Source organism: Trachemys scripta, chromosome 7, assembly GCF_013100865.1.
Source record: "Trachemys scripta elegans isolate TJP31775 chromosome 7, CAS_Tse_1.0, whole genome shotgun sequence".
NCBI classification, from domain to species: domain Eukaryota; kingdom Metazoa; phylum Chordata; order Testudines; family Emydidae; genus Trachemys; species Trachemys scripta.
Window position 1 is genome coordinate 82415200 of NC_048304.1, and position 25639 is coordinate 82440838.

General features: G+C 39.9%; 1 protein-coding gene across 4 annotated transcripts in view; it reads right to left on the bottom strand.

Annotated features, from left to right (window-relative positions):
- LOC117879912 (graves disease carrier protein-like) overlaps nt 1–25639 on the bottom strand; it is a 66793-nt gene that overhangs the window by 17784 nt on the left and 23370 nt on the right. For 2 of the 4 annotated variants that reach the window (XM_034775456.1, XM_034775455.1), the window contains 8 exons: nt 13469–13648; nt 9991–10174; nt 8694–8839; nt 6235–6366; nt 4952–5171; nt 3299–3416; nt 2782–2947; nt 1142–1336 (listed from right to left, as the gene is read on the bottom strand). In XM_034775456.1, the coding sequence (XP_034631347.1) occupies nt 1142–1336; nt 2782–2947; nt 3299–3416; nt 4952–5171; nt 6235–6366; nt 8694–8839; nt 9991–10174; nt 13469–13648 (1341 nt within the window). Of the gene's footprint in view, nt 1–1141; nt 1337–2781; nt 2948–3298; nt 3417–4951; nt 5172–6234; nt 6367–8693; nt 8840–9990; nt 10175–13468; nt 13649–14720; nt 14900–21987; nt 22275–25639 lie in introns of those variants that run through there. The other 2 variants (XM_034775457.1, XM_034775458.1) reach the window with 2 other exon arrangements.

Genomic DNA, 25639 nt, shown 5'->3' on the forward strand with positions numbered 1-25639 from the left:
CCTTGCCAGTGATGAGTGGCTGATACTGCAGTCTGCCCCAGGGAGCGAGGGCTTGATGGTGACTGGCAGTGGGCTGGTACTGAGGCAAGGTGGGGATAGTGGGTGGGGGTTCCCCAGGGAGGGGACACGCAGATCTGTGGGTACTGCCAGGGGGCAGCACCCAGAGCAAGGGGCACCGGGGTCCTGGGAGGGACATAGGGCCAGAGTAGAGGCGGATCACTGGCCTGCAGAGGGCGCTCCAGAGGCTGGATGAGCTAATTCCCCAAAGCAACCAGTAGGGGGTGCCACAGGGGTGAGTCCCGCCCCTTACACTACCCTATCAGATGTTATTTCCCAAAAGGGAAAGCGATAAAGCTGGAAGCAAGCATATGTGGGCTTCAATACAAAACGTACATGGCTTGTTTTGTGAAACTCCCAGATAAGTGGTCTACAAAGTCAACACAGTGGAGATTACTCAAAGGTAAGTCAAAGTATTAAATTCTAAAACAAAGGTTGTCTCACACTATAATGTAAGTTTGATTTTTAAAGCTTCAGTAGTAAAACATAAATATTACTGCCCATGCTTCACTGAAACAGTCTCTTACTGCATTTCACCAATAAAATTATGCATGGCTGCTGGTGAGATTAACAGGAAATGATGCATTACCATGAACCCCCAGTCCACTTTCAGCCATCTATGGAGCAGCCTGCACTAGCAATACAACGCAGAGCAGAATACAGCCTGTCAAGAGCTTTGATTCAGGGAGGCAACGCAAGGAGCTGGGGTGGCAGACAATATCCAACTGCACACATCACGGAGGTGAGGCTAATAAAAGTATTACCTTCATTCTTATAAAATAAGATTGCAAAGCACAATTTATCATCTTCCTGGGTCTTCTGTGGTTCCCCTCCTCTCCCCAAGAAGCACCTAACAGGTTGCTGATATCACACCACCAGATCTACCAACCCAATACTTTTGATAGACCCCCCCCCCACCCCTCACAGATGAGCTAGCACTTCCGGCTATCTCCGGTAACTGTATATCAGAGTATTTACCAAAGGATTGAAAGAAAAATCTCATCTCTCGCAGGAGACACAATGAGTTACAAGAAACCAAGCAGGTAAGAGCTGTCCATAGACAATGCCCTCACTCCCAACTTACCTTTCTGAAGCAGGCATCAGCCATATATTTTTACGTCCCTTTTTGCCCTCTCCGCACTGTGACTCCAAGGTTAACATCAGATACCACAGGCTGAAATACTTTAAGTGAGACAATTTCAGATGCTGGGTCTCTTTTTCAATAATGGGTACCACAGCAGGAGGAATAAGGACATTATCCATCTGTTGCTCTACAGCTCTAAAAATAGACAGAAGCATCAAGTTAAGATGACTTTTCCTTTTTTTGCTTAATAAATTCAGTAGCATTTATACTATAAGGTAAAACACAAAAGCTAAATGAAAATATCTATTTGAACAAATCAAACTTAGGGGAAGAGCATCCTATTTCAAGTCTTTACATGGGGGCATGAAATTCCAAATACAGAACCAGTTCTTACATCCCTTATTTATACTAGTACTTTCATATTGGTGACTGGATGTCCCTGGTAATAATTTTGGCATGTCCACAGATGAAAATTTCACTTTTTATTTTCAATAATTCAAGCATAATTTTCTCTCTATTCATAAGATGAACCACAGGTGTGTAAAGAATCTGAAGGCTATATTTATTAATATAGCATCATTTTGTCTTCTGAACATGAAATCCCCTTATCTTAATGTACACACTTACATAATATACATAATGGGCTCGCCCCCCCCAACTGTTTCAAATGCAATACCTGTAGACTTTTTGGTATAGCGTCAAGTGTGAAAACACTTCTGAAAGGAAACAATTTTAACCTAACTAAAAATGCCAGGCAGCTTTAAGATGGTCTTTATTTGATGACACACTGAGACTGAATTTAAAAAGGAAAATATCACAGGAGTATAGGTGATTTAAATTTGAAAAAAAACTTATTGTGTGTAGGCATGTGGGGCCAGATCGCCCCACCATATAATTTTAGGCATACAATTTTGGCCACGATGTTTAGGGATACTCTCTCATACCCAATGCATATAAATGATGTAAATCTGAATTTTTAATATACTAATGAATTATTATAATTAATAAATTAATTTATTGAAAACCCATTTAATATCTGAGACTGCCTTTAATTGTATTTTATCATAAAATAAAAATATAAAGTTCACTACCGTTGGACAGGCAAAAAAAAATAATTTTAAAAGTTGAATTTTTAATAAAGTGCAGAAAGTTTTCAGAAGTTAGGATGCACTAAACAGTCATTAAGGGTTTCTCTATGTGGAAATTTTTTTTAGTATAGCTCTAGCATAATAATTATATCAGCATAGTGATGATAGCATAACTCCCCATGTGGATGCCACTCTGGTGTAATTATTCCTCTTATAGCTATGACAGTCAATTACCTGTGTAGACAAGCCTTAAGATAAATCACAAATTTAGGCCCCAACCCTGCAAAGGCTTGTGTATATAACTTCAGTGGGACGACTCATGGAGTATAAAGATAAACAGTTGGAGAAGCCTCTGTAGGAACAAATTCTTAAATTGTCAAGGTTGGGGAAGAATCAATGGAGCAATACTTATCTTTGGAGAAAGTCATTGCATACTCAGGGCAAGTGTTAATCAATGCTGTGAAATCACCACAAAAAAATCCAAAACTGATATTTTTTATTTTTTTTTTAAACTAAAGTGTTTACTATCCAAAGTCTGAAAGTTTCTTTTACCTGCTATAAAGAAAGCAGTTGTGCATTTGTGAGCAATATTTACAGGCCCGACTATCATCAATTAGAGGAGGCAAAGAGGCAAGTTGTGTTTGCTTATTTCCCAGGGCAGATTTACACATACTGTGGAATAAATAAAATGCCAGTTGGTTTCTTAGCTTTAGCAATTCTGTTAAAAAAAAATTAAAAAAAGTTAGTCTTTCAGGGTTAGAAACAGGAAAAAAAAGTGAGTATTTATGAATTGATTTGGAGCCCCAAACAGTGGGCACGTACATAACAAAAACAGTATTCATCAAAGATAATTTTGGTGTAGTGTATTTTTTTATATCCAAAGTTATTCCAGGAAAATTAAGCATTCTTGTCAAAACAAATAACTTATCTCAACACTGTTTACTAGTTCCTGGAAATGGTACATCAACCAGTATAAATATTTTCAAGAGTGAACAATTTAGTAACTGTTAATGTTGAAAAAACCTCTTAGAAATTATAATAGTTAAGCACTGTTTTTGGGAAAAACCACCTCTCCTATCCATACGATTGCCAGACACAGGATACATATTGCCAGTTTTAAGGTAAAGAAGAAATCCAGCTTCAGGATCCACTCTTCGTTCTTGGTTCAACAAGGTGTACAGAACAACCTGAAGACATTTAAAAAATATTAGTGTATTTTGATATTTACATAATATGCATAAGTCATGTGAATATATTAAGGTTGTACAGTTAAGCAGCCTCATCATTGCCAACAAGATTAAAAAGAATAAATGCTTATCATCTAATTGATGTTTTTCATTAAAGATTTCTTCCATACGAAAAATCTCTAAAAAAGTTGAAATTTGAGAATTGCTTATTTAGTTGGTGATGCCAGAAGTAAATACCCATACTCTGCCACCTCTGTAACATTATACCTCCCCTTCTCTGGGCCCTGAAGAGGCCTCTCTGTGGTACAGTAACTCCTCACTTAATGTTGTAGTTATGTTCCTGAAAAATGTGACTTTAAGTGAAACGATGTTAAGTGAATCCAATTTCCCCATAAGAATGAATGTAAACGGGGGAGGTTAGGTTCCAAGGGAATTTTTTTTGCCGTACAGTACTATAGTTGGGAGGTGCCCCCGCCTTACCCCACACAGGTACAGCCCACTGGCACTGGAGACAATGAGGCAGAAGGTGCTGTAGGCTAGGAGAAGCATGTTGCGCAGCAGCAGCAGCTTCCCCTACTCTGCAAGCACCAGGGGCGGGGGGACTTAACCCTCAGCCCACCCACGCCACCCCTTCCCCCAAGCCCCCACCCTTAACCCGCCTCTTCTACCCCTTTACTCCACATGCAGCATCCTCGCTCCTCCCCCCTCTCCACGGGAATCAGCTGGCTTGCGGTGTTCAGGGGGGGAGGAGCAAGGACTCAGCACACAGGCTCCTCCCTCCCTCTCCTGCCCCCAGCAATCAGCTGGCTTGTGGTGTTGGGGAGGGAGGGGGGAGCCTGCACACTGAGTCCTCGCTCCTCCCCACTCCCTCCTGAACGCCGCAAGCCAGCTGATTGCCACAGGCAGGAGGCAGGGGAAAGGCGCTGATCCGCGGCGTCTGCCAGCGGGCGGGAGGGGTGTAGGGGAGCTGCCAGCTGTGGACAAAGCAGGCAGCCAAACAACGTTATAGCGAAGCATTGCACAACTGTAAATGGAGCATGTTCTATAACTGAGCAGGGACACAAGATCGAAACAACGTTAAGAGGACATTAAGTGGGGAGTTACTGTATCAGCTATGGAGGAATGAATAGTTACTCATCCAGCCCTGAAGAAATCTCCTGAAAGAGAACAAAATTTCAAGCTATATTCTCTCTTCTGCAAAGCCTCCCACAAAGGCTCTGGGGGTTAAAGATACAGGGTCTCCACACAATGATCCTGGTTTCCTCCACTGGGGCCAATAAAGAAGACTCAGCAAAAGGCTCCTCATTGAGATTACCTCCTCACTCCCTTATGGAAATCTCGACCTCTGCTTGAAGGTGGTAGTTCGTAAACACTTCCACATTCCTCAATTCATCATTCATAAATACAGGTTTGAGATCATAAGCCATCCATAATACCTAACTATATTACATATAAACTGGTTCAGCCATCATTTATTAGATGAAGTGCAAACGAGTATATTACAATTGTGTATACTGAACATTTAACATTTCTACCTGACTTCTGTGTTCTGTGGAGTTAGATTCCTTGCCAGTTTTAAGCTCCAATGGCATTATCTTATATTGCGTTCCAGACTTGCGGTGTATTTTCACACCAACTGTAACATCAATCTTGCCCTTTAATCCAAACCTGGGAGACCAGATATTCTCTTCAATATCCAGGAACTCTGTAACCTCAATATTACAAGATAGATCTTCTATTTTTCCTTCACTTGGTCTAGGAGGAAAACAAAATAAATTTAAAAAACAAGTAACTTTGTCATCACCTGAAGAGTTACAAGACTACTTTAGAAACAGATATAAGCTGCTGTATTTCTCTAAACAGATACCCATGAGAGTTCCAAAGATTTAAATCTTCACAGGGAACTTCTGTTAGTGTGCATGCACTGCAGTGGCAAAGATATTTACATGTGTAGTATTAGCCATTAATTTAAGATGGCTAGAGTGTTAAGGCCCACTCAAGCAAACCTTCTATATGTGGATCAGGCTTCAACTCAAAAGGCTACCTTAAATTGTACACTGATGTGGTAATTTCTCAGTCTGAAGAAGTTATGTTTTTAAAAATGTAATTCAAATGTTTGTTTCAGATGTGCAAAATTTAAAGTGTCATGAATTCCTTCTGAAGAAAATGACTTATTTGATCTTCAAAATATTTATCCTTTTTATAAGTTACCTTGAAGTTAACACTATTTAAAAAGCACTTTTATAGTTAAATTGGCACTCTTGAGGAATAAAAAGGAAATAGAGCACCAGGTGACTGACCATTACATCCCTGGGAGCAGGCAGCCAAATGGCAGGGAAGCATATGCAGGAAGAAAGCTTTTCAATCTTAACTACATATTTTTATTTTTATAGCTTAGTCAATTGATCCAATAACCTCGTTCTTCCAATGCTAAAATTTCTACTCTGTGAATTGGCCAACACTGAGTACTGTGACTAGAATCTTTTTAAGAACAAAAGGTGTTATTTCTACAAGATCCATTCTCCATCACCATGAACACCTGTAATATCTGTAATATTGTTTCACAATCAACGCAATTGCAGCTAAACAAGTAGCTTGCTGTGGACCAAGTCATTCGTTGCATAACAAGGCCAACTTTCTAGACAGCGAGGCCATGAGTCAGCTCCACATCAATAAACGCATACAAGAATAAAGGTTTTTGCTTTAAAATTAAGATGAACCAAACAAATTAATGCGACAAAGTTCAGTAATTTCACTAGTGATATATTTGCTAGGTAACAATAAAACAGGTTTTGATGAGCAAGTAATGTTTTCTTACAGTTTTAGCTGCATTTTGTTGTGGTTAGCTTGACTAGGTTTGTGCATGAAGTCTTCTGCCCATTTAGATATTGATGGAAGATATTCTTCTATCTCTTGCATGATTTCTTCTTGTTTCAGATTTAAGTAGTACCTGTAAAAGTGAACCCATACACGTTGAGTATTACATAGAAAATAAGGAATGATATAGGGTGAAGGAAAATAGATTCAAAACTGAATATGGAATCTAGTTTATTTGGACCTCCATCCTGCAAAGACTTAAGTACTCCTGTTCTTTTTGTGGATACAGACTAACACGGCTGCTACTCTGAAACCTTACACAAAAGTGTTTAACTTTCTGCACTGTAGGATTGCTATGTGAAGTTAAGAGTGTACCGTAATGGAGCATCTGAGACAATTAGTTATAAACATCTATAAAGAAAAATTAAATCTCTGCTGAAAGATTTACACACAAATATTTGTGCACTCTGAAGTAGTTTACTAAATATTAGCCTCAGTTAAAAACAAAAGGAAAGGCTTCAAAGGGGACTATGAACATTTATGTGAACAAAGTCACAGGATCCTCTTCTATAATGTTAGGCAGCACTAACTAAGGACTAGATTAGTGGTATTCTGTATTATCAGGTCTACATTTCAAACCTGACATCCATTATCCTTAAGTTTATTTATGCATTAGAATTACTTAAATTGAATTACATGTCTCAATTTTAATTCAAGTTTAGAATGATGATAGGAGTGGCATTTTAGTTTATTTTAAAGCGATGACAAAATTAAACACTAAAACAACTGAAGGAAAATACCCCCAAAAATTAAAACAAGAAACCTGCCACAATAGCTACCAACAAAGCAAGTAGAAGAGCAAGAAATACCTTTAGATAAAATGAAACATTGCTGCTATGGTTAACTCACATGGGAGAATAAGACCCCAACCTGAGAATTGGGACAAATATATTTCTTATCAGTTCAGTATATTTGAACTTCTAACTGTCCATGGACAAGTGACCATTGAAATTTTTCCCCGCAGCCTGTGATTTAGAAAGTACTTTCTGCACAACTTAAGTTCATAATTAAGGTTACGTTTTAGTCAGATATTTTTAGTAAAAGTCATGGACATACCATGGGTAGTAAATAAAAATTCACAGGCTCATAACCTGTCCATAACTTTTACTAAAAATACCCCTGACTAAAACTGGGCGAGGGAGGAAGAGTTTGGTGGGCCTGGCTGCTGGGCCCCTGAGTGCTGGGGAGGGGGGCGCAGGTGCTCAGGGGGCAAGTTGCGGCCTGTGGGAGGGCACACTGCAGGTGCTGGGGGAGAGAGGGGGGAAGAGTCATGGCCCCGGGGAACGGGTGCTGGGGGCGAGGGTTGGTGGGACTGGGACAGGCTCCTTACCCAGCTCCAGGGAAGCAGAGGCCCCAGCTCCCTAGAGCTACCTCCACTCTGCCCCAAGCCCAGTGCTGCAGCTCCCATTGGCTGGGAACCGTGACCAGTGGGAGCTGTGGGCGCAGTACCTGGCTGCAGGCAGAGGCAGCATGTGGAGCTAGGGGAGCTGGGAAGAAGGGGGAGCCCCGCTCAGGTAAGCAGCAGTCCCAAGCCCTGAGCCCCCACACACCCAAACTCCTGCTGCTGGGGGACGGGGGCAGGAGGGGACAAAGACTGCCCCAGCAGCAGCCAGTGCAACTGACCCAGGGACAGCCCAAGCTGCTCAGGCGCCTCCTGAGTCAGCCACACGGGACTGCTGTAGAAGTCACGGAATCCATGACTTTTGTGACAAAGACAGAGCCTTATTCATAATTGATGGACTTTGTAGCAAAGTTAATCAAAGTCTTGCAATTAGCATCACAAATCTGATAGCCTTCAGATCAAAACGTAGAATCTAATACTTCAAATATTAAATACTTTTACTTGGCAAAAAAAAATTGGAGTTTGGGAATTGAAGAGAGATTTCTGTAACTGTTAGTGTGTTTAGGTAGAATTTAAGATGAGTGGCATAAAATAATTAGATTAGTAATATAAAAATGAGAGGCCACACTGTTTTGTCAGTTGAGAATTTTCTAGGGATCGGTACAGTATTTTTTTAAATTACGTTTGTCACATTTCGCTAAGGTTTGAAAAACTCATGAAAATCTAATATCCCAGGCCAAAAAAATCCACTTGCCCACCCTGCCAAAAAAATAATTTTACTCACCTCTCCCAAGTGGCTATGGTTTTGAAGGCTTATTTAGTTGCTGAATTCAATTTAAATAAAGTATTTTTACTCTCAGACCAGAAAGTGTCTTTATAAAAAAGATGAATTCTACAAAGATTATTTTGGTGGAATATTCTTCAATTAGTAATCCTACTTCTGAATATCCTGCACTTTAAAAGAGTTATTGCACCACAGACAACACTTAAACTGGAAGACAGAACTATTATCTTCTTCCATCCTTCAAATCTAGACAGATATCTGCAATGTCACTTACATTTCTTTTAGATACTTTGGTCCATGGACAGTTCTGAAGGCAAGTTCTTGTAGTTTTTCGTGTGCAAAGTTATTTGTTACTCCTTGCTGGAAAGTTTCATGAAGGATTGTACCAATCAGCATCTGCCGTGAACTGGACTCACAACTCTACAAGAAAAAAAAAAAATCACAACCAGCAATACATTTTACTGTAATGTACATAAAACGGGTCATAAATCCTCATGAGTAAGCCCTTTTTTCATTAGGGTTACCTTCTAACATCCCCTCTAAATTTGTTTTTTCTGAGTGGGTTACAGACTCCACTGAGCACTAAATTTTTGTCCATGGGCAAGCTTGCACTTTTATATATTAATATATTGTAAGAAGACTTAAAGAGTGTAAGGTGTTTTTTCATGTGACTTATCAGGAATACATACACATATAGGCAACATAGGCATACATAGCAGGGATTTGAGTACCTATTAGCTTTCAAGAGCTTTAATTAAAAACCACAGAGATTTAGAAACCCATGAAAGCAGGAGCCTCTCCCAGGAGCTTCAGCCCTTGCAAGAGCCCCTGCCCCCCTCCCACACACACACTCCTTGAACTCTCCCTGCTGGTTCAATACTTTCTGCAGGTAAGGCATTTTAGGATCTTCCCCTCTCTGCCAAACAGTCAGCCCCGCTCGACACCCTGGTCCCCAGGAGGGAGTTGCCACTGCATCCCAGAATGCATGGGCCAGTCACCCCTATCCAAACAGCAGAACGGCACCGCCCCCAGCCCTTACATCCCTCCCCAACGCAGGCAGCAGCGGGCTCATTTCAGCACCCCCAACCTTGAATGCTGCTGCCAGCAGTAGGGACCAGCCTCTCCTCAGTCCACTGGAATGGAACCATGAACTCTCCCCACTCCTCTGCATTCAAATCAGGCTGCTTCCTCACCCATGCTATCTGGGAGGCAACAGGGAGAGAACAGGAAGATTTTCCCTGCTTTCAGTTCCTGCGCCTGGATCCAACCCTGGCTTGCAGCAGCCCGAAGCTGCAATTACAGGTAAAGTCCTGCTCAGCACACAAGGAATTTTCCAGTGAACTTAGCTGCAAAGCTCCACAAAGTCTCTGATAATGTGCAAACTAAGATTTTTCATAGGTTTATAACTTGGCCAAATTTCAGCAGATTTTCACATGAATGGCAAAAGGCACAGCCCAGACAAACGCCACTATCGGCCAATGTTCATGTCCCTGCTCCAGAGCATGGACTTTTTTCGATGTGATTTGTCACTAGTTTTAAAATGTTGTATATTCCATGGTTTCACCACTTACCCTGAACTTTTCACTCAGTACTGCTTTTCTCATACATCGAATACTATTTGATACTGTTGTGCCAGAAAGCAGCAAGTCTGGGTACAGAATTAGATATCCAGAGTCTCTATTTATTATCCAGGTACCAGAATGAAAATCTCCTTCTAAGTGAATGATGTCTCCTGGAACTACTGGAACAGAATACCTGTAAAGTAATTACAAATTACAATAACAATTTGCAAGACATAAGGATATATTGGAAATGAAGTTCATATTCCAAAAATCAGAGTAAACCATCCAATTTTTCAAGAAATTAGCCTGGAGAATGCACTGAAAAATTAAATAAAAAGCAATTTACACTAGTAAAACAAGTACACCTCTACCCCCAATATAACGCAACCCGATATAACACGAATTCAGATATAACACGGGGTAAAGCAGCACTCTGGAGAGCGCAGCCCCGCCCACCCGGCGAATCAAAGCAAGTTTGACATAACGCGGTTTCACCTATAACGCAGTAAGATTTTTTGGCTCCCGAGGGCAGCGTTATATCGGGGTAGAGGTGTATGATTTTCACTGACTGTTACAGAAACAGTATCTTTTAATATTTGTGAGAAAGCATGTTTCCAAAAAATTGCACAAAATCTCCATTTTACAGACAAACACACAGATACTCAAATAATTCAAACCCCACCAAGTAAGAGCAGTCTCACAAACTAATCCAATATATTTTGCACTCAGATCTTGTACATGATCATGGACCTTGTACAAAACTGCATTTCTACTCATTTGCAGTAATGTCAAATAGAATTCTGTAAGATTTTTATCAGTTCTATATAGCCTCATTTGAAAGTAAAATCTAAGCAGTTTTTAAGAACTGCAGTAATGACTTCAGAATAGAACAGAATCAGGAAGACGTTCTACCAGATTATCCACTGTAATAGGACATTTGAGAAGAAGTACTTGCCAGTGGCCCTTATAAATGCAATCAAACTCTGAAAATATGTCATCCCTACCAAGATTTAATTCTCTACCACAAACTTTGCTCTTCTTGAAAGCCTAACTTATTTAAAGTGATTGCTTTTTGGCATTGCCCTATTTTCATATAACTGAAGTTTGCCAACTGCTTTAGCATCTGGAGTAGAGCTCCCACAAACTGAGCCCATGAAATCCAGAGGATAGAGATTCTGCATTAAACTAGTTCCGCTGTATTTTCTCCTAAACAGCTACTTTCAAATTTAGTGATCTGAAACGAAACTAAGTTTATGACATTCTTACTGAGACTGAATATCTTGAAAAAGTGCAACCTACATACTTTACAGAATCAGTTTTCCTACAAGTCATGTCGCCTCAGGAAGCAAGAGATTCTTGCATTCAATCAATGTTGCTTCCTTTGCCTACTAATTATTATCCTCTATAATTTGTCATAAGCTCTTTTTCTGTTCAGTGGTGCTAAACTTAACATAGGTGTTTCAATCAGCTTGTTTAACAGCCAATTCTGCAAGGACATCTCTGTATATTTGCATCAGTTCAATTAGCTCAAACCTGGGACCAGTACTAACTGCTGCAATTAGCACATCAAACGTAAAACTATCCACTTACAATTTCACCATTTTGCATGTTTGTTAGAGTATTATTAAGCCATGACAAAATTATATGAAAACTGTCAGATAACAATATAATTGACATTTGATACCAGCTGCTCTCAAGATTAATAAAAGGCACTAACATGTTGATATTATATTAAGTCAACTGTATTAAGATAATATACTCTGAATTTTGTTTTAATCTAAGACAGTAAACAACTAAAGCTGTGGATTAATCACAGTTAACTCATGCGATTAACTCTAAAATTGCGATTAATCACAATTTTTTTTTTTTTAATCGCACTGTTAAATAGAATACCAATTGAAATTTATTAAATATTTTGGATGTTTTTGTACATTTTCAAGTATATTTATTTCAGTCACAATACTGAATACAAAGTGTACAGTGCTCACTTTATAGTGAAAATATTTGTAATAAAAAATATAGAAATAAACAAAAAAATAGTATTTTTCAATTCCTCATACACGTACTGTAGTGCAATCTATCATGAAAGATCAACTTAATTATGTACCAAAAAAAAACTGCATTCAAAAATACAAACAAACAATGTAAAACTTTAGCGCCTACAAGTCCACTCAGTCCTACTTCTTGTTCAGCCAATTGCTCAGACAAGTTTGTTTACATTTCCTGGAGAAAATGCTGCCCGCTTCTTGTTTCAATGTCACTTGAAAGTGAAAACAGGTGTTTGTATGGCAGTGTTGTAGCCGGTGTTGCAAGATATTTACGTGCCAGATGCACAAAGATTCATATGTCCCTTCATGCTTCAACTACCATTCCAGGGGACATGCGTCCATGCTGATGACGGGTTTTGTTCGATAATGATTCAAAGCAGTAAGAACCAATGCATGTTCATTTTCATCATCTGAGTCAGATGCCACCAGCAGAAGGTTGATTTTCTTTTTTGGTGGTTCGGGTTCTGTAGTTTCTGCATCAAAATGTTGCTCTTTTAAGATTTCTAAAAGTATGTGCCACACCTCATCTCTCAAATTTTGGAAGGCACTTCAGAGAGTCTGAAACCTTGGGTTGAGTGCTGTACCTATTTTTAGAAATCTCACACTGGTCTTTGTGTTTTGTCAAATCTGCAGTGAAAATGTTCTTAAAATGAACATGTGCTGGGTCCGAGACTCCTATAACATGAAATATATGGCAGAAGGTGGATAAAACAGAGTAAGAGACATACAATTCTCCCCCAAAGAGTTCAGTCACAAATTTAATTAACACATTATATTTTTAACAAGTGTCCTCAGCATGGAAGCATTGGTGGCCGAAGCACGAAGGGGTATATGAACTTCTCGGCTCTATGAGCTAAGATGTGAAAAAATTATTTAAGTTATATCTGGTATGTAAATACCTTGCAATTCTGGCTACAAAAGTGCCATGCGAACACCTGTTCTCACTGGCAGATGACATTGTAAGCAAGAAGCTGGCAGTATTATCTCCCGCAAATGTAAACAAACTTGTTTCTCTGAGCAATTAGCTGAACAAGAAGTGAGTGGCTTGTAGGCGCTTAAGTTTTACATTGTTCTATTTTTGAATGCAGTTTTATTGTACATAATTCTACATTTGTATGTTCATCTTTCATGATAAAAGAGACTGCACTAGAGTATTGTACGAGGTGAATTGAAAAATACTATTTTTTTGTTTTACAGTGCAAATATTTGTAATAAAAATATAAAATTAGCACTGTACATTTTGTATTGTGTTGTAATTGAAATGAATACATTTGAAAATGTAAAAAACATCCAAAAATATTTAAATAAATGGAATTCCATTATTGTTTGATCAGTTGACACCCCTATAAAAAAACCCACCCTGAAGAGCATGCAGAGAACTAGTTCATCATCTAACACATCCCCATCACAGAAAATGTTTATATTTACGTATCGGTTACCAGTCATTCTTTAGAATACACAGTTCTGTATCTTCAAGTGATTGAGAAGCTGTAATTGTCAGGTGTTTCTCAGGACCATCTTCATTTTTCTGTATTATGTTGATTCTTAATACACAGTATCTGTTGTTCAAACCTTTGCTGAGTGTTGTGTCACAGAAGTCAACTGCTCTCTTCTGAAAACTTAAGAAATGGTTGCATTAATATAGCCAAATACACAGTGGTGTTTGGAGGCAGTAGCCACTCCATATTTAAGTCTGAAGCAAGATTCCTAACGTAAAACAAGTTTTCATTCCTCTGCCATATCTTATCCCAAGGTAGAGTTTTTCTGAGAAACCTGATTGAAAATAGAACAGGAGTACTTGTGGCACCTTAGAGACTAACAAATTTATTTGAGTATAAGCTTTCAACTCTAGAGCCTACATCAGCAACGCACTGGTCTAGGACAGCAGTTCTCAAACTACGAGCAGGACGCCAAACTGGGTCACGATCCCATTTTAATGGGGTCACCATGGCTGGCTTAGACTTGCTGGGGTAGGCCTGGGGCTAAAGCCGAAGCCTGAGGGCTTCAGCACTTGGTGGCGACAAGGCTCACTTTACAAGCCCCCTGCCTGAGGCTGAAACCCTTGGGCTTCGGCTTTGGACCCCCGCCCCCAAGCGGCAGGCTCCAACTTTGGTTCCCCCTCCTGGGGTCATGTAGTAATTTTCGTTGTCAGAAGGGCATCACAGTGCAATGAAATTTGAGAACCGCTGGGGTAGAAACTCCAAATTCAATTTGTTCCAAGGAGGTTTTCGTCTTGTTTGAAAGAGGCTCCGTCCCTCCCACCCCAAAGACAGACCGGGGATCTCTGCAACGTGGCTCGCAGCCACCCCTTTCCTCAGTACAGAGACGCAGCCTGTAAGCTGGTTCCAGGAAACGATACTCCTTAGTTCCTACCAGAGAATGCATGTTGGGACCACCGACCTCACAGAGCCACCAGCCACAGTGAAAAAGCTCAGGCTACAATTGCAGCTGCTTTCCGAGCCGTTTCCCGGGCTGGGAATGACAGCCCCCGGCGCGGGGCTCTCGGCACACGGCGCAGGGATCCCCGGAGCGAGGGGCCCGGGACAATCGGGACACGGGGCGGAAAGGACGGGTCGGTCCCCGCAGCGAGAGGGCGGAGAGCGCCAGGGAGGCTGAGAAGGCGGCTGGCTCTGAGCCCCGCTCCTATTTCGAACAACGCGCGCTGTGGCGGCTCCCTCCCCCGGGCGGTACCTCTCCGGCGGGGCTAGCTCCTCACAGACACTTTTCTCCATCAGCTCCTCCAGCACCCGCTGCTCTTCCCACCCCAGCTCCATGGCGATGGCGGAAGCCGAGAGACCCGATACCGGGCGGAGAGGGGCGCACAAGTGCCGTGGGCGTGGTCATGGAGGCGCTCCCACCCATGAATTAAAGTCCCGCCAGCTTGGAAGAGTCGCGCAGACTCAGTAACGCCACGCTGAGCCCAGGGGCGGGACAGAAGTACCTGCCCGCGTGCCACAGGCTGGTGGGGGGACGGCGAGCGCGAGCGGCGCTCAGCCAATGGAAGGCCGGCCAGCGCAGCGAGCGGCTCGCGCAAGGCGCGTTGGCGGGAGGGGGCATCGCTCCCAGGTAGCAGGATGTGGTGCTTTGTTCCGAGTGCATCAGACGCGGGGGGAGCACGGGGTTAGCCCCGGGCGGGCCGGCCTGCCGGGGATCCGTAGAACGAGCAGCAGCCGGGCTAACGTTTTGAAAAATGCCATGTGCCTTTCAAGGGCCACTGTTCCGGAGATAATCCAGACAGACATTACAGCACATCTGCTCTGCCCGCGCCTAGCCTCAGGCTGCTACTGCCAGCTCGTCTATAGTGCAGCTGGACATGTGGCACCGGTATCCGCTCCTTGCTGGTGTTATCCCTTTCCTAACGAGTCCCAAAACTGTTAGCTTTTTTGACTGCCACTTCATCTTCTTCCCACCATAAGTAGTTAAGACAAGTCCCTTTCTAGGCCACAGATTTCTCTATGTCTGTGGTTCAAAACCTTGAGTGTTGATTTCAGTGAAGCAGTCCCAAACATGACACTCCATGATAATGGAAAGTGTCCCCTTTATTTCTGTGGCAAATGAGGGAGAAAAGGGGATTTTTTTTAATGAACATCATGTGCACTTCAGTTCATATGCTTGATACCCTACCTAGCTGCAAGGAGTCAAATCAAAGAAACCTGTAAGAGTAGAAACAGCAGCAAAGATAAGGTACAGTACTTTAAAAAAAAAAAATTATCAAAGGTACCCAAAGAAACAATAGGGAAACTATTAACTGGGGAATACTCACCTGCCTAACTCTAGCTGGGCTAGCCAAGATTATTCTTGCCAGGTCCAAATTTGGAATCCAAGGGCCTATTAAACCAAGTCCCCAGCCCAGGAAGGAAAGGGGCCTTAAGTAGATAGCAACAGGTGGAGATCAGTCTCTGAAGGAAAAAAAGGCAGCATGCTAGAGGGGCTGTCTGTCACTCCTATTCCAGGACAAGGGATGACAGAGCAGAGTGCAATTTACCCAACACTTCCAAGAGAAAAATAGCATAGGCAAGAACCAGGCCTTTCCTTGTTTTTTACCCTGTTTGCTATGTACCTTTGGGTGAATAAACTATATGTTTGTTTTGATAAAACTGTGTTATGTCACTTTAGTCAGTCATGGGTCACAGTCCCAGAAAGAAATTTTATTGCTAATGGTAAGTACAATTGGGCCTGTCATGGTTACACAGTTGGGAAATAGGGGGGCTGCAACCCAGAGATCAGTCCAGAAGTGGTTGGATCCTGAGAGAGGTAAAGGAAGCCAAGCCTGTCACCTAAAGGGTGCACTCAGAAGGACTAAAAGAGCGCTAAAGTACAACTCATCCTGCAACAGTGATTGTTTCAATCTGGCAGAATCTAAGCAGTGAGCTAACAATCCATGTCTCGTTATCCCCCTGCCCTTTTCCTTTCTCTAATGTAATATATGGCAGATGGTTGGAAATAGAACATTACACTTATTTTCAAAACAAATTGAAAAAAGTTAAGCTGTGTGGACTCCTTTAAGTTACACACCAGAGCTGCCTCAAGCTCCACCAAAGAGAGAGAGAGAGAGGGACAACTGCTGTTGGATTAACTTTAATTCACTATTTTGAAAAGAATGAATAACTTAAGTATCAAATATCAATGGAAAAATGCTCTGTTGTGTGTTTGTATGTTTTTATTGTACAATATCAGAACTGGTTATTATGGCATGGGATAGGCTATATTTTTTACGTTTTTACTGTGTGCCTGGTTTACTTGGGAATTTTGATTTAAGCTCTGTTTGACAAACATGGATTACGGATACACTGTACTGACCCAAAAAAACAAAACAAACAAAAAAACCACCAAGATTTATATGCAAGGTGAATGCATAGTGGAAGTGGGAGTCTAATCTGTACATGATATATGGCCATGACTTTGCTAAAAAGCTATATGAAAACAATTTTAAACCCAGGGCACCCCACTACAGCTACTTTTTCACCATCATAAATTTAAAGAAAAGTGTGAAATGGAGTTTGCTGTTAAAAAAAAAAAAAAAAAAAAAAAGAACTTAAAAATAGGGCTGTTGATTAATCGCAGTTAACTCACATGATTAATTTTAAAAAAAGTAATCGTGATGAATCAGTTTTAATCGCACGGTTAAACAATAGAAAACCAATTGAAATGTATTAAGTATTTTTGGATGTTTTTCTACATTTTCAAATATATTGATTTCAATTACAATACAGTTTACAAAGTGTACAGTGCTCACTTTATTTTTTATTACAAATATCTGCATTGTAAAAATGATAAAAATGAAATAGTATTTTTTGATTCACCTCATACAAGTACTGTAGTGCAGTATCTAGCTTGAAAGTGCAGCTTACAAATGTAGATTGTTTTTTGTTATATAACTGCACTCAAAAACAAAACAATATGAAACTTTAGAGCCTACAAGCCCACTCAGTCCTACTTCTTGTTCATCCAATCGCTAAGACAAACAAGTTTGCTTACCTTTACGGGAGATAATGCTGCCTGCCTCTTATTTACAATGTCACTAGAAAGTAAGAACAAGCGTTCACATGGCATTTTTGTAGCCAGCATTGCAAAGTATTTAACGTGCCAGATAGCATGAAGGGGCATACGAACGCTTAGCCTTTGGCCACCATTCCAGAGGACATGCTTTCATGCTGATGGCGCTAGTTAAAAAAAATGAGTTGATTAAATTTGTGACTAAACTCCTTGGGGGAGAATTATATCTCTCTTGCTGTTTTACCCGCATTCTGCCATATATTTACTGTTACAGCAGTCTCGGATGATGACCCACCACATGTTCATTTTAAGAACATTTTCACTGCAGATTTGACAAAAAGCAAAGAAGGTACCAATGTGAGATTTCTAAAAATAGCTACAGCACTCGACCCAAGGTTTAAGAATCTGAGGTGCCATCCAAAATCTGAGAGGGACAAGGTGTGGAGCACTCTTTCAGAAGTCTTAAAAGAGCAACACACTGATGCGGAAACTACAGAACACAAACCACCAAAAAAGAAAATCAACCTTCTGCTGGTGGCATCTGACTCAGATGATGAAAATGAACATGCGTCAGTCTGCACTACTTTGGATTGTTATTAAGCAGAACCCATCATCAGCATGGAAGTATGTCCTCTGGAATGGTGGCTGAAGCATGAAGGGACATGAATCTTTAGCGCATCTGGCACAAAAATATCTTGCAACGCTGGTTACAAAAGTGCCATCCCAACGCCTGTTCGCACTTTCAGGTGACAAAGTAAACAAGAAGCAGGCAGCATTATCTCCTGCAAATTGTAACCAAACTTGTTTGTCTGAGCGATTGGCTGAACAAGTAGGAATGAGTGGACTTGTAGGCTCAAAAATAAAAATGTAAAACTTTAGAATGCAGTTATTTTTTGTACATAATTCTACATTTGTAAGTTCAACGTTCATGATAAAAAGATTGCACTACAGTACTTGTATTAGGTGAATTGAAAAATATTATTTCTTTTGCTTTTTACAGAGTAAATATTTGTAATAAAAAATAAAGTGAGCACTGTATACTTTCTATTCTGTGTTGTAATTGAAATCAATATATTTGAAAATGTAGAAAACATCCAAAAATATTTATTATTATTAACAGTGCGATTAATCGTGATTCATTTTTTAATCACGCAATTAATCACAATTATTTTTTTTAACTGCCTGAAAGCCCTACTAGCAAATCAAACTTTCCATCACATTTTCCTTTGCTGATCATGTAAAGAGAGAAATATGAAAGCATGTGGCTGATATGACTAAGGTAGTGATGGGACCTTGGCTGGAGCCAACTGATCTGTTCTTGAACTCTCTTTGGCTGAGACTGAAGCCCAGACCACAGAGTGATAAGGGGTTGGGGAGAGGAAGGAAGACAAAGGAATTTAGGGAAAAGAGGGACTCAACTCTCCTAAAGAAAAATAGAAATATCTTTTTAGGGCAGGGGATGATAGGGAATGGACTCAATTCTCTTTCACACTTAAGTTTGTATAATTTTCCTCCTCCTGCTCTTGCTGTCTCACTGGTTTAGTGTTCATGACTGACTCCTTATTTTAGCTGCATGAGGGAGACTAACCTATTCAGAAAAAAAGGGGGGGGGGGGGGTTAAAAGAGATAAACCCAGGCACTTAAAAGAGAAATTCAAATCTCCTAACTTATCTTCTAGACAACAATACATTTCCTTTAAAAGTTGGGATTATTGGGTTAGCAAGACAAACCAGTTTTTGAATATGTTTTGTTTTAAACTATAAATACACTTTAAAAGTGTATTTTTATTCTGAAAAGTGAAACAGCAAAAATGGCACTATCTTACTAGATAGATCTGCTCTTTATAGTCATTCAGAGTCATAGCTGCTTGTTTTAATAACAGTTTTTACTGCTTTTCACACCTGTTAACCCTGCATAGCCAAGACAGCTAAGTTAGATGCAAAAAAAGCAGCAGCAGCAAGACAAAAGATGGGCAGCAAGGCATCTCTTCACAGGAGTCAGGCAGCACTCCTTCCCTTCCCTTCCGCCAGCGAAGGGGCTGGAATTGAACCTAGCTGAACACACCACTGGACTCTAACTTTGCTAACCTTTGACAACAAACTGACTGAGATTCAGTAGAGGGATGGGGGAAATGGTGTGTTAAAGTCCAATGGACTTTCACACTGGAAGGTGAGAAAACTGAGGCAAAGGACTACTGCCCAAGATACTGTCGGATGCGTGTTTTAATTATTTGCATACTTTTAAGTCAATGTTGCTGTGCCCTGTTCCCTCTGCCCTTAATACAAGTTTTCTTTGTTTTATACACAAACTTAGTGCTTGTGACGAGTGGGAAAGTATTGCCTATTAAGGGCGCCACAAGGAAGTATTTAGTTTTCCCAGATTTCTGGGTGTGGGCTCAGATCAGTTTTGTTTTGTAATTTTAAAAGGAAACCCCTAGACACTGAATGTGGCCCTTGTTGCTACTGACAATACCTGGGAATAAGGTTATATTTTTGTGTCAGATTCTATTCCATCTTGTACAGCAGGATTATTTAAATTCTAATTATATCTATGCAAACCCACAGATGACAATGGGGCTTCACATGTGTTTATTAAAGACAGAATTTAGTCTGCAAAACCTTTATTACTGCAGTGATACTAAAATGGAAGAGAACTAAGTTTGAATCCTAGAGCCCCACTGACAAACCTTGTAAGACTGAGTTAAAAAACAAACAAACAAAAAAATAATCTCACAATGCTGTTTTTACAGAGTTGTTCTTCAGACTACAATTGCAATTTAAGTTTGCACATATACTTAGAAGGATCTCTTCAAGATCACAAATCACTAACACAATTAATTCTCCTTTAAATAAAACTAAAAGTCAGACCAAAATCTTAATTGTAGTCACTTTTAATCAAGCATGACAATTTTATTTAGGTTTACCTACAAGGGGAAATATAGTATAATTCCAGAAACATTCATTTCTATTGTCTGCAATATTTACAAATCATATAAAGATATTTCATTGTTATTCAAGGTTTTTTTAATAAAATAAATTCAAATACATCTCATTCTCTGCCAATAACACAGGTAAATATCAAAGAAATATATATTTTAATAAAATGAAAAAAATTCCAACCACAAAAGTTATTCTTGATGTATAAACTCAAATTCTAGGTTGTGGCCTTGTCAAAAATAAGTGATATTGATCATGAAATCACTAGTTTAGTTAATATATCCATTACCAGAACATCACTCAAAATATTTACAATCAATAAATAAACTTACATTACTTAAAGTAACTGACTGAAAGAATTATTCTAGTTTTACCATTTCTTCAGCTAAGAAGGAGTTGTTTAAATTGAAATTGTACCAGTGTAAATCATGTATGAGCAGATCTGTTAAGTCATTTCCTACCTCAAGAAGAGCAGCAACTGTAGCAGAAAAAAACAACAGGGTAATAGTATACTGCACACTATACTGCACAGCCAGCATAGCGCACACACCCATTTTATATATTCATACTATAACTGTCCACAGTTGTAAACAAATTCCAGTACAGCCTTTATTTTCCCCTTCCCCAAAAAGTGTGCACATGGTCCAGACAGGTAAATGCTGCAGCATACAAAATCTTGTCCCTACTTTCTCTTCCCTCACAACACAAAGACAAATATGTATTTAGGGGCTAATGTGACAAGGTGTAGAGTGCCCTCAACTTCCAGAAAATTGATTTGAGGGCATTCAACACCTTACAAAATGGTATGCAATATCTTGCAGGATTGGGCCCAGAGACCTGTCTAACATTTGTTATTGTAATGTAGGAATTTTCATTTATCAGATCCTATTTTAAGTTAATAGCATACTTAGTAATAGCATTGTTTTTAAAAGATAACAAGCAAAGTTATTGACTTACAAATCACAAGATTCTGATTTTAAATTAATCTCATTACTCGTATTTATTGTAACAGTTGAAGAGTTTCATATGTCTTGAAATGTTTATCCATCAGAAGATACAGAACATTAATTTCTTTAATTGTACACAAACAATTCATATGCAATAAAATAGAGCAACCCTTAGATTGTGGGCTACCAAGTTCTACTTTTACAGAATCTCACAAGCAAGTGAAAATTAGGTTCATTTTATTCAAGTTAATTTAATCTTATTTATTTATTTAAGAAAATTAGATGTTTAACTTCTGGGTTAACAAGCAATACAATGATAAATAATATTAAAATTCTGGAATGACATCATAAAGCTAAACAGCAAACAGTTTGAAACCCGTATCAAAATCTAGTTCATTTCCATGTAACTGTGACGGTTATAAATTTTATAATTTATTTGTATTAACCTAATGGAGCCTACAGGTACAAGTGCAAAGAGTTGGTTATAGCTAGCTAATGTCCATGTTAGGCAATTTCCTGTTCTGACTCCAAAAGGTTCTATTATCCCACGCTTTTTTTTTTTTTTTTTTTTTTTGGGGCAAATAAAATTAAGTATTAAAATTCCAATAGTTCACAGTGACAGATTAAATTTCCCATTTCAAGTAATTTACTCACAAACATAACATGAAGATGGATACTGTAGTTTTTCAGTGAAGTTTAAGAAAAAAAATTAATTGAGGTGTAACAACTGTCTCATAAACTCATATGTGGTAAAAGCCACAGCCTGGGACGGTATACAACGAATATAATTCAGAGATAAACCGCGGTATAATCCTCTTCGTATTCCATGGTGCCTATATACATACTTCAGTGTCTGCACCATTGTACTGAAAAGATAAAAAGAATCCAAGCCTTTATGCAATACATAGATTTATTTAATATTGAAAATCATTTTCTTAAATACAAGGCATTTCATGTTACTTTTTTTTTTTTTTTTAGGGATAGCTAATGAAAGTCATGTGACCACTCAAGCTATCTGAGCTTCTCAAAGGTTTCTCTGTTATCCTCCCAGTGCCACTGTGAGGTATGTAAGCATTACCCTATTTTAAAAAGGCAGAGAAAAATTAAAGGCTTGTCTACACGGGTGCATCTCAAAGCGCACTGTAGAACTTTGTGCATGCTAACAAGGTCCACATGGCCAGTTAATGCATGGCAAGCTGGTGTGTTGCAGATTTTCACCTAGCTTACTGCATGCTAACTTTCTGTGTAGACAAGCCCTAACTGATGTCACACAGGAAATCTGTAGCAGAGCCATGATTAGAATGCAGATCTGAGCCTCAGTCCAGTGCCTTAGTGTGTGTTTGTGGTGGGCTTTCTGCTTGACTGAAATATTCCGTGTGGTCTATTTGTTTCGGGGCCTGTGTGCTGAGCCTAGCGGCCTTCTAGTCAAGCCTGAGAGCTTCTTATAGAGGCTTTGATCCTTAAGCCCTTTAGCATTCATCAACCCTTAACCCGAGGGTGGGGCTACTCAGGAAGACCAGGGCTTTAAAAAGCCCGCTCCTAAGCGACCAGAGGAGCTAGTGAACAGGAGTGGCTAACAGGGGGGTTTTGCAAGGGAGTTTAAAGGGGGAGCATGAGGGGAAAGCTAAATACACTTAACATTCTTTAAACTTAAAGTCAAAAACACCCCCTGATAAAAACAAAACATCAACAAAGGAACAAGTTGCAGGAGTAAAAAGAGAATGCAGGCAGAAGTCCAGCAACAGAGTGGGGGCTATCCAGTTTATGGGCAGGTAGCGTATGTGTGCATTTGATGCAAGGAACTCCTGGCCCTCAGAGATTGTGTACGGACCATGGCTGAACTGGATGAGCTAAGGGAGACACAGAGGTACATATATGAGACTTTCTGGGACAGAGTAGAACGGTCCCACCCCTGGTTTGACAGCCTCTGTGCTGTTGAGGAGGATGAAAGTCTCAGGGAAGAGATCATCCAACTGGAGCAGAGGGAAATGATCCCATAGTTGGGACCCTCCTGCCAGATGATATCGTTGTATCCTCTCGCAGTGAGGATACCTCTCTGGGTGAGGGAACTCCAGTTATGGGGAAGAGACAGGTAATAATTATGGGGATTCAATCATTAAAAACACAGATAGCTGAGTATGCAATGACCGGGAGAACCTACTAGAATTCTTTGAGGGGGTCAACAAGCATGTGGACAAGGGGGGATCCAGTGAATATAGTGTACTTAGATTTTCAGAAAGCCTTTGAAGAGGTCCCTCACCAAAGGCTCTTAAGCAAAGTAAGCTGTCATGGAGTAAGAGGGAAGGTCCTCTCATGGATTGGTAACTGGTTAAAAGATAGGAAACAAAGGGTAGGAATAAATGGTCAGTTTTCAGAATGGAGAGAGGTAAATAGGGGTGTCCCCCAGAAGTCTGTACTGGGACCAGACCTATTCAATGTATTCAGAAATAATCTAGAAAAAGGGGTAAACAGTGAGGTGGCAAAATTTGCAGATGATACAAAACTACTCAAGATAGTTAAGTCCCAAGCAGACTGCAAAGAGATACAAAAGGATCTCTCAAAACTGGGTGACTAGGCAACAAACTGGCAGATGAAATTCAATGTTGATAAATGCAAAGTAATGCACATTGGAAAACAATCCCGACTATACATATGCAATGATGGGGGTCTAAATTAGCTTATCACCACTCAAGAAAGATCTTGGAGTCACTGTGGATAATTCTCTGAAAACATCTACTCAATGTGCAGCGGCAGTCCAAATAGCGAACAGAATATTGGGAATCATTAAGAAAGGGATAGGTAAGACAGAAAATATCATATTGCCTCTATATAAATCCGTATGCCCACATCTTGAATAGTGCTTGCAGATCTGGTCGCCCCATCTCAAAAAAGATATATTGGAATTGGAAAAAAGTTCAGAAAAGAGCAACAAAAATGATTTGGGGTATGGAACGACTTTCATATGAGGACAGATTAATAAGACTGGGACTTTTCAGCTTAGAAAAGAGACAACTAAGAGGGGATATGATAGAGGTCTATAAAATCATGACTGGTGTGAAGAAAGTAAATGATGAAGTGTTATTTACTTCTTCTCATAACACATGAACTAGGGGTCACCAAATGAAATTAATAGGCAGCAGGTTTAAAACAAACAAAAGAAAGTATTTTTTCACACAACCTTCAGTCAACCTGTGGAACTCCTTGCCAGTGGAGGTTGTGAAGGCCAAGACTATCACAGGGTTCAAAAAAGAACTAGGTAAGTTCACGGAGGATAAGTCCATCAATGGCTATTAGCCAGGATGGGTAGGACTAAATCAAGAATTGCCTCTCCTCTTGTGGGTTCCAGGACTAGCTGATCCAAGAAGCAGTCATTTAAGGTGTCAAGAAACTTTATCTCAGCATCCCTTCCTGAGGTGATATGTACTCAGTCAATATGGGGATAGTTGAAATCCCTCATTATTATTACTGAGGGTTTTTTTGATTTTAATAGCCTCTCTAATCTCCCTGAGCATTTCAGAGTCATTAACATCATCCTGGTCAAGTGGTCTGTAATATAGCCCTACTGCTATATTCTTATTTTTCAAGCATGGAATTACTATCCATAGAGATTCTATAGTACAATTTAGTTCATTTAAGATTTTTACTTAATTTGATTCTACGCTTTCTTTCACATGTAGTGCCACTTCACCACCAGCACAACCTGTTCTGTCCTTCCGATATATTTTGTACCCTGGTATTACTGTGTCCTATTGATTATCCTCATTCCACCAGGTTGTGTGATGCCTATTATACCAATACCTGACACTCTAGTTCACCCATCTTATTATTTAGACTTCTAGCACTGGTATATAAGCATTTTAAAAACTTGTCATTTTTTGGCTGTGCCCTATTGCATAACGTAATTGAATGGGACTTTTTTTCATTTGACTGTTTCTCATCAGATCCTCCCTATATTTTATCATTTTCCATCTTCTCCTACTTATTAGGACATAGGGAATCTCAATTTATAGATCCTCCCCTAAGGGATGTCTGAACCACATGTTCCTCTGCACCTGTCGGTTTTACCCCAGCCCTTAGTTTAAAAACTGTTCTACGACCTTTTTATCTGGTTCCGTTTTGGTTTAGGTGGAGCCCATCCTTCCTGTATAGGCTCCCCCTCTCCCAAAAGCTTCCTCAGTTCCTAATAAAACTAAACCCCTCCTCCCTACACCATCGTCTCATCCACGCATTG